The sequence below is a fragment of the Protomyctophum parallelum genome (assembly GCF_964188405.1).
Source record: "Protomyctophum parallelum genome assembly, chromosome: 3".
NCBI classification, from domain to species: Eukaryota; Metazoa; Chordata; class Actinopteri; order Myctophiformes; family Myctophidae; genus Protomyctophum; species Protomyctophum parallelum.
Window position 1 is genome coordinate 30,411,656 of NC_139698.1, and position 10,137 is coordinate 30,421,792.

Consider the following 10,137-nt stretch of genomic DNA (forward strand, 5'->3'; position numbering starts at 1 on the left):
GAAACATTTTCTCTTTGACGCAATTGGTCAGAGCTACTGTCAGTCAAAGGTCTCAAGCATTGAACGTCACTGTACCAAAGCCCGCCCATATTGCATACCGTGTCCCTATTGGGCGCACACGTTTTCGTGTGTAGAAAATGGGCGTACAATTGAGCCTCTCCAGACCGAAATCCGCCGGTAGACAATTTATTTTTGCCAACGGCTGATTCGGTCTGGTTTATTAACCAGGCTACCCCTGGGGACCCCCACCCGGAGTTGCACCACTTACTTCACACGGGTGTGATTTTTTTTTGTACTACTGAATATGACAGTGATCTACTGAATCATTTACTTTTTACCGTAGGTTTTTACTTTTTATTCTCACGTCTTGAACGGCGTTATTGTTTTCAACAGTGAGAAGCATGGACAGAGTGGCGCTGGCTGATGACGTATCGGCAACAACGTGGCTACGTAACAGTTGACGTTATGAGTCAAGCAGCCTCTGCATGCCCAGACTGAGTAGCGAGTGACAATTCAGAATCATGGCACACAGCGATTCAAGCTGGAACCCAGGCTAGTCCGGCTGGCAGGTTGGAGGAATCCCTCGTCTGCGGTCCTGAGTTCTTGGTAAGTATGGGGGACGGGGTCGGGTCAGAGTTCCTGATACGGAGGGACAGGGTTGGGTCAGAGTCACTGTTTGTCGGTTAATCCGACCAATCGGGCGCTCTCCTCCCACAATCTCCTGGCTACTGCGTCGTCCCTGGCCTGCGGAGCTGAGGTCTTCTCCGCACAGTCACTGGAGCAAACACACAATCACTGCATCAATGCGTCTTGTAATCACAAGGCCCGCCCCCCATTTGAGGTAGAGATGTACCGATACATTTTTTTCCTTCCCAATACCGATTCCAATAATCAGTGTGTAATTAAAATAATTCTAGGACAGTGGCTCAGGGACTCACAGGGTTCCTTGAAAGGATTCCAAATGAACCCTTAAGGCTCATACTGTACATAGTCTGGATTTTCGGTGGTTAGGTGACCACCGAACTACAACATGACGTCACGAGCCACGGTGAAGAGCAAACCACCACCACCACTCCAGCCCTTCTCTCTGTCTTTACTCACCACCGCTCAACGTTATTTCAGCTCCGGTGGTCAGCTCACCACCGGAGCGGTGGTCACCTCACCACCGAAAATCCAGACTATAAATAGGCCTTTACAGGTCTGTAACTCTTGAGAGTGTACAAATGGACCCATCCATTTGTACAGTCAGAGTTATGGGATTCCATGGAATTAAACGTTTTGAGAACCACTGATCTAGGAATAAATAGTTAGTAAAATAATACTACTGTAGGCTACTATGTAAATAGTACAGTAAGAGTATAAAACAGTCTGAAGCATTCAAATATGACTAATTGTAATCGTGAAAAATGATGTGGTATCGATTCGGAATGGCCGATACCACTACCAGCATTTTAACCCATGATGCCCATTCTACAAAGGCCTTCTAAATCAGTATTTCTAACACTAACCCATCTAGACCGGGCACCCCTTTATGTAACTAGATACATTTCAATATGGGAACCCCCTTTTGGTGTTGTTTTTCAGAATTGGCCTCAGGTCTGAATGGGTTAAGCAGTATCGCCAGCTTTTCGGATACTGGTATCGGACTCGGGATAACTCTAATTTGAGGGCCCATTTTACAATACCCTTGCGGCACACCGGTGGTCTCCAGACCAAACGGGTTGAGAATTACTGGCCTAATGCATATCAAGCTAACGTTTTCAGACACTACCTGAAGTAGCGTCCGGACAGGGCCTCCAGACCCGGGGTGACGGAGCAGTAGATGGTGGTCTGGGCTCCCTGGGTGGGGGTCTTCATCAGGAGGTGGGAGGGGGCCGACAGCAGCGGTCCCAGCAAGGGGAACCAGTTCTGCCAGTGTCTACCCAGTTCTGTAAGTACGACCCCCGGATGGAGGCTGTAGGCCGTCACTCCTGTTCCTGTGAGGGGGCACGGGACAGAGCTTTCTTTATACTGGATTTCCAGGCCCATACACGGCCTTCAAATCCAGTCCTACAGTAATATTCCACTGATCAGAGCGATTGTCACTGAGTTATGGCCAATTCTTTTGTTTTTTGGTGTGGCAATTTTCGTGGCAGACCCCTGTGGCAAGTTCGGTGCAGATTGGAGCAGCAGTGTGTGACTGGGGTGATAATTGTCATGGCCAACCCCTGAACAGTGAATTGTTCCAATTGTACCAATTTGTACTTTGACATAATGACAAAAATAGCAGAACTACATATCTGAATATCTACAATTGCGGCATATATTCTAATAATGCATAATAGATTAAGTGTTACATTTTAGTATATCTGGTATGTTTAAGTTTGTTGATGAAACTTCATTCTGTTTTGTTTTGACCCCCAGGGATCATATTTTATACAAAGAAATCTTGGAAAAAAAAAATATATATATATTTTGAATGTTATTATTTTATAAACACTTTTATGGGGGTCACTGGCACAAAAGATTTTCTGATGGTTGTCTGCAGTCAGATAGATATGGTTTGGATTGGGGTCCGTCCAATTGACATGAAAAGGTTTGAGAACCCCTTTTTATAGATAATAGACAGACCACAGATTATAGATAGACAATAGACAAACATATAGAGACGATACACGTATATGTAGACAGATGTATAGATTATACATTATAGACAGATTGCTCTATAGATTTCTATAGGTATTACCTTGCATCCTGTGGGCTAGCTCTCTGGAGAACAAGACGTTGGCTAGCTTGCTCTGTTGGTAGCTCTCTAAAGAGCTGTAGGGACGCTTGGCGAAGAATAAATCATCAAGGTTGATCTTCCCTAGAGAGATAAACACAGAGAAAGCATGACAGGCAACCAAACAATGCTGTGATGAATGATGATTATTAATCAGTATTGAAATGATTACTGAAGAGTCTAAAATAATATAGTACATTTAGGGACCAGCAGTGGGCAGTAGAGACCACCACTTCTAAACCATAGATATTAAAAATTGATCTATAGAGCGTTGCAGTCCCACCCCCTCGAGAGACCCAGAAAATAAATCTCTGTTCATTTTCCTCATAGACTTTTCAGAAAGTATTTATTTAAAGACGTTTACGCCGCGGACAAAGCAAACTCTTGTCGTGACAAATCATGACAATAAACACAATGTTTTGGGCCAATCAAAGAATAATTGTAATTATTTGTTTGGTCCAAAATATTGTGTTTATTGTCATGATTTGTCACGACTCCAGTTGGCTTCATACGGCGCTTAAAAGGTCTTTAAGTAAATAAATGTCTATGGGGAAAAATGCATTGGGATTAATTTCCTGGGCCTGGCATCGTCATGAAAGGGGGCGGGACTGCGACGCTGTATAGAAATGGATGCCTCATTGGCCGCTGCAGTTCGTTGAAGTCATGTGTATCGACGTGGGGGCGGAAGTGGGCCAGAAGTGCGGAAGGCACACTGCCACTCAAGTCACTACTGGCCAATCACAGCGCGTCTTTTCAGGGACTTTTCAGACCCTAACGTCCACTCTGACCCACGTGTAAGCTTCTGTGAAGCACTAGTCTCACGTTGCCATACTGTTGCCTCTCGCAAGTGGCAATAGTTGTCTGGCTACGCGAGACTAGTGAAGCACCAACGCGGAAGCTGGCCCTCACTTGAGTAAATAAGCCCCAGAGCCGAAGGAGGCGTCTACCTTTCTATGTCTATTTCTTTTTTAATCTTCTCTTCTGGGGGTCCCTGCAATCAAAGACAAGTTTAGTAGTGAAAATAGCCGATCTACAAGCCCACAATGTGACACGAAGCGACACGTTGTGAGCTTGTAGATCTGCTGGTTTTCTCTTTTGGGTCACAGGCTAAAAGGTTTGGAAACCACTGATATAAACTATTGCCTCCTCTGTGTGATGCTGGATGCAGAGTCCAGTAGAAACCAGTATTAAAATAGCTTTACCTCCTTTGTGAGCCAAACTGGAAACAGTGACCACCCGGCTAGGGGCGGAGCACTTCAACTTCTCCAGCAGCAGATTGGTCAGCAGGAAGTGTCCCAAATGATTGACACCTAACTGGGTCTCAAAGCCGTCCTCTGTCAGCCACATTGGACACATCATCACACCTGGATGGATGGAAATACGGACAGACAAGACAGACAGACACAAATTTAAGTCCATGCTACTCCATTCATTGCCATAGACACATCGGCATTCAACCCATGATAAAAGCTACTAAACAGCAGAATCGTGTGTTAACTGGGGTACCTATTAAGACATGCCACGTGCCATGATGGTTCATGTGGTTAATAGCAAACTGTATTGCAGAACCAGTGGTGGAAAGTAACACAGTACATTTACTCAAGTACTGTAATTTGGTACAATTTTGTGTTACTTTCAATTTTTTTTGTGAACTTATAGATCTGCCATTTTCAAAGGATCTTTATGCATTTGATACATTTGACAACTTGTGAAATCAGACCTTCTGCATAATGAGTAATTGAACTGTTAGTACGTTAAGTACATTTTCTTTTCAAAATCTTTTTATTGAAATTTCAATAAGACAAATAATGAAAAAACTGTTGTTGCGCAAAACATGCCACTGACAAAGGAAAAAGTATATTTTGATGCCACTAATTTATACTTTTACTTAAGTAAAAAGATGTATACCAGACTTTTACTTGCCTAGAGTATTTCTACAATGGTATTGATGCTTTTAGTTAAAGTAAACTAATTTTGGTAATTCTTCGTCCAATGTGCAGATAGGACCAATGCAAACATTGGAAAGATTGGCTTCTAAAGCAGTGGCCGTGGGTTTGTTGTCCCCTCTGGGCACTGTTCTAGCCCCTGAAATTGAATTCAGATGTCACCAGGCTTTTAGCAGTCAGTGAGCTGGTTTGGTGCTTGTGTGCATGACTGCCACAAAATAAAGGAGTGACAGACGTTGCCAGCGCGCTTGAATTCCATCGGTCATTAGCGCATGTTCCAGTGTTTCTCAGCGAGACTTGTTTCAACTCAATCAACTGATCTGGATTTAATTGCATAGAATAAATCCCCTGAATCAAATGAACTCTCCTTAAAGCTGTAATCCGTCACTTTTTAGGTCATATATATGCGGGATTGCATTTCTATGTTAAATACACACTGTGTCGTTCCTTTTCCCAGCTGCGGCGAGCATTGTGTTTCAGCGTTCTCTGCGTCCAACGTTTTTCTTGGCAGGGCACTGGGTGGCCCAGTGTTTTTTTTACTTTTTTGCACTGCCACTGACCCATTTTCATGGGCTACGAGTAAATATCCCTTTTTGTTTCTTCTTTATTTCCTATATCTTTTTGAGAGGTGCCTAACCGCTCTAATGACTGGCAGTGTGTATGTCTGCATGTCTGTATCACACATGTGTGATTTTCAATTATCATTTCAAAGTAGAAAATACTAGAGAGGAGCGCCACTCATCAATGTGCGACCGACCGACCATTCAAAATCCTGGGTGTGTAGAGACAGTAGATTCACGAAGATGCCAAATGCTGCTCGCGTCAAGCAAAGAATTTCCGGTTTTCTGGCCGACGCTGCAGGTTGCATGCTTCATTTCCATCCACCAGCTGTCTAAAAACCAGGAAGAGACTCCTGCCACGGCCCACGAGTGGCATTTGACATCTTTGTGAATCTACTGTCTGGATGTGCCCATTCTTAAACCACGAGTCCATGTTTACCATTATTTCGGTCAGCCTATTTGTGCTAATAACACAGGTGACATGATGTTCCTCTTTATTCATTAAAAATAATACTATAATAGATTTTCAATTTTGTATATCGTCTGTCAGGTAGAAACCTCATGTTCATAAATGTTACTTTTCAGGATTCAAAGTTTAGCAGATCGACAAACTCAAAACATGTGCTTGTAGCTTGTAGATCTGCTATTTTTGATACCTTTGTCGCTTTGTGTGAAGCTGTAGTATGACCAAGAGGTCATTAATTTACAAGAAAACACAACATTTTTAAATATGGAGATGAGAGGTTTCTGCCCGACAGCAGTTACACATTTATCCTGTACTGTATTTTTTGGTTTGCCTGTCCTGCCAGATGCCATGCTGCTCGTCATGGGTGATGTTTCCCAAGCCTCACCAGCATTGTTGATGAGGATGTCCAGTCGGTCCTCCGTGCACAGGAACTCTTTGGCAAACAGCCTGATGGAGTGGAGAGACGCCAGGTCCAGGTGTCGCACCATTATGTTTCCATTTCCTGTCTGCTTCCTGATCTCCTCTGCAGCCTGCTCAGCCCGTGTCAGGTCTCTGCATGCCATGATCACCCTGGCACCTGAGAGCACAACTTGGTTAATGGAAATGGAATAGGATAAGCTACGCATGTTATGTTAAAAGGTTTTTATAACACAACGTTTTTGTTAAAGTTAAAGTGAGTTTTGTTCAGCAACAGGGGATGCATATGCAGAGACGAAATGTTTTTATAATCGTCATGGGGGCCCGCCCCCTCCCCCCGCCTCTACCCCCCCCCCCCCCCCCCCTCCCCACACACACACACACACACACACACACACACACACACACTAAACCCAACCGGTTTAGGTTTAAACACTTATTTGTAACACTTTTTGAGCGTACAATAATATTAACAGAACACAAAGAGATTGGCCTGAATGACCATAACAGGTTTGAAACAATGAGAGTACAAATGGAACCAAATGGACCCGTTGTGGCGAGTCCATTTGGTTCCATTTTGGAGTTATGGGGGTCCTTGCAAATACAATGTTTGAGAACCACTTGGGGACTCATAATGTGCCATAGTGTCATATGGGCTGAAGAGAACCTGGAGAGTGACATTCAGTAACTGGGTCTTATCAAAATAAGAACATTATAATGGTGTGTAAAAACAAAAGAAAAGAAAATGCCACGGCCGAGGCCAACCCTGGGCTTTAAGGGTTTTGGCACTAGTGTACAGCATGCTGTGAGGTGCCTGTTCTGTTCAGTCAGTGTTCACACCTCTTCTGGCCAGGTCTTTCGTCGTCTCCTTGCCGATCCCAGTGTTTGCCCCTGTGATCACCACCGTCTTCCCCTCCAAACGCATCGAACACCGACACACTCCTCCCCTGACCCACCACCGTAGACCCACCACAACTACACACACACACACACACACACACATGTACGTGCACGCGCACACACACACACACACACACACACACACACACACTTGCATGAATATCAACATTTTAGGACTGGTTTTATGAATGTCATTTTTACAATGTTTTGACAAGACATCTACAAGCTCAAAATGCATCACAACACATTGTAACCATGTAGATCTGCTATTGTCTTGATGTTCTCAAGGGATTATTCCCAATAAAGAATTTCAATATTATTGTCAGTGCACAACACCAGCACTACTTATGTTAATTATAAATTATCAGGCATAACTCCTGTGCTGTAATGTCATTACCTGGGTGAACACATGAATTGGGTGAACCCCTAATCCTATATTGTCTAAATCCTAATTCTGACCCCAAACCTGAATCTTTTCCTGATTGTAAACCTTCTAAAAATCTTTTTAAACCATAAAAGGACAATTTCCCATTTCCCACATTCCTCACACGTGTAGTATTAGTATCTCTCTCTCTCTCACTCTCTCTCTCTCACACACACACCCCCCCCCCCTCTCTCTCTCTCTCACACACACACACACACACACACACACACACACACACAGTAACCATGACGACAGAAGCATCCTTTGGCTGTGTTCTGCTGAAAAGCCAAAGGTAAGGTTAGTTACTTCGCCAACACCATGCAGTATAGTCAAACTCAGTATACACCCTGGATAATGTAATATAGTAGAACTAATTGGTTTAATTGATTATAATAAATGATAAATAAATAAACCAATAAATAGCTGTTTTGCATACACCTATACAGTGTGACATACATAAAATTGATCTTAAATTGTTAGTCGACAACATTTCTTATTATGTTATATGTTGTATGATAATGTTATACATAGGAAACAAGCCCTCAGGGCCGTTTGTTATCCTTTTGGCATCATATGTAGCCTACTAATACTATTTACTTACTTAGGCTAAAGTATTCAATCAATCAATCAAAACCGATACAGAAAAGTGAATAAGGGTAGTCATTGTATTGAATGCAAGATGCCAGACTAGAGCGGTCAGCCGATTATTTAAAAAAAATGTATTAATACATTTTAATATTTTTCCCGTATTTATATGATGATGATACATATATTTATATTTTATCCCGAAACAATTCTCTTCCATATAGGCTATTCAATTAGCCGAAAAAATACCCTAAAATGTAGCCTACAATCGGACAGAATCTCGCTAAAATAATCCATGTATAGTTTCACACAAACATTGGCCTACTTGTAGATTAACAAACTATGTTAAAGAACCATTACATTCTTAGCCTGCAGTTGTTAATCTAATCAATTACGATACACATATTACATTAAATCTCCATCTGATCATATATTTAGCCTTTTCAGTTTCCACTCATCCAACTGTCACTAATGAAGAGTAGCCTATAAGTAATTACTGTCATTCCTTTAGGATGAAACAAAGTGAAGCATCAACACCTCTAGTGGACACTGACTGGACAGTGACTTACAGAGTGCTGTGGCGGTCAGCACCGCTCCATGGCGAGCCAGCTGAGTCCACTCCACTTTGGTCCACGCCCACGGCAACTCCATGGTCTGTTCCGATCCACTGGACCGCGGCTGGACCAGGAACCCACTGAGATCTTCCCTCATGTGGAAATGACCCCTAGAAAAGCTCTGCTTTCTGTTGTACTGTCAAAGCCCTTCCGATGCCAGCGGATCTGTGAGAAGGCTTTTAGAAGCGCATTAAAAACCTGCAGATTAACCAGCTCCCATAATCCCATCCTGAACTGGTAGGCTACTGCCGCCTACTGGTGTTGCAGTTCAAACTTCACCGTGTCTCGTCCCGGACGGACGTTGTGCGTGCGCGGACCCCTCGACAGTTCGCTCCATTCACCCACATCGCAGAAGTCACACGATTTGACAGGTCACCCATTTCGGTGCAGCACCGGGAATCTGCCTGCTTTGCAGCGGGACGGGGTTGGTCTGGTGTGATCGGTGGGCACGCAGTCCGTTTACCAGCCGATTCTGTTCAGGCTATAGTGGATAGTGGTTATGGATTGCCTTAGTCCACAAAATGAACTAGAAAAAAGTGCGCTCTACGGAGCGCTGTTCTCCGCCTGTTGCCACTTAATAACCAGGAGGGCTGTTGTGTCAGTCATGAGGATCGACTAGGACTGTGGTCTGTGGACACACAATCTGTTGAACACAAGTTTACGTTAAAGGTGAAATACTAACATGATGGCTGGTGTTTCTGAATCAGAACAAATCCAATGGGAACCCATAACGGTTATGGGTTGGGCATCTCTATAGTCCAAATTATATATTCCGAATCCGAATGCAATGAATGCTTTGGTCATGTAAACAATTGAGGAATATAGGAATACTTAATATTCAGGTTCCATGTAAACAGTTGGGTATGAATCTCTGTTCGGAATTAATTAATTCATTCTGAATACATTTTGTGCATGTAACCAGGGCCACAGTTTGCAAAGACAAGAACATGAAAGTACAGTTCAAGGTCTGCTAATGGGATTAAACAGCCAAGAAAGCACTATAGCTTGTAGCCGCAATTTGCAACTCTAGATTGAAAGAGGATAATTCAAGCAGGTAAAACACCCAAAGAAGAGGCCGACGCAGTGCGACGCCCCATCACGCACAGCCTTCTATTAAACAAGCGCTCCCCCTCACGAATTCAGTAGGAAGTGGATGGAGGGTGTTGCAACTCTAGATTCAGCCCATTGTAAAAAAAATCTAGAGTTGCAAATTGCGGCTTTATAGCTTGTTTCCTTTGGGGTCCTTTTCAATTAATCAGATCCACTTCATTGGATCCTTTACAACATTTTGGTATTTGTTCCTCTTGTCCTTTAAAGTCTTGGTTATTGAATGCATTGGATCCTTTACAACATTTTGGTATTTGTTCCTCTTGTCCTTTAAAGTCTTGGTTATTGAATGCTTGTTCTAAGCAGCTTTGTGACCACGGGGTTAGAGAAGTCACAGGCTAGCACACAGCTCTCTGT

General features: G+C 43.2%; 1 protein-coding gene across 1 annotated transcript; it reads right to left on the reverse strand.

Annotated features, from left to right (window-relative positions):
• Positions 1-243: 243 nt before the first annotated feature.
• LOC310855612 (retinol dehydrogenase 12) lies at positions 244-8,823 on the reverse strand. The gene is made up of 7 exons (XM_083760693.1): positions 8,629-8,823; positions 6,991-7,125; positions 6,119-6,310; positions 3,964-4,125; positions 2,726-2,845; positions 1,772-1,976; positions 244-775 (listed from the first exon to the last, which is right to left on the reverse strand). The coding sequence occupies exons 1-7, from the start codon at positions 8,768-8,770 to the stop codon at positions 670-672; spliced, it is 1,062 nt and encodes a 353-aa protein (XP_083616819.1). The 5' UTR covers positions 8,771-8,823; the 3' UTR covers positions 244-669.
• Positions 8,824-10,137: the final 1,314 nt, after the last annotated feature.

Bases quoted from the DNA above. Each gene is read 5' to 3' on its own strand.
- LOC310855612 (XM_083760693.1), bottom strand. From the start codon at position 8,770: ATGAGGGAAGATCTCAGTGGGTTCCTGGTCCAGCCGCGGTCCAGTGGA. The intron at 4,126-6,118 runs GTGAGGCTTGGG...CCATCCATCCAG, and splicing joins CATCCTCATCAACAATGCTG to GTGTGATGATGTGTCCAATG. The intron at 776-1,771 runs GTAGTGTCTGAA...TGTTTGCTCCAG, and splicing joins CTGTCCGGACGCTACTTCAG to TGACTGTGCGGAGAAGACCT.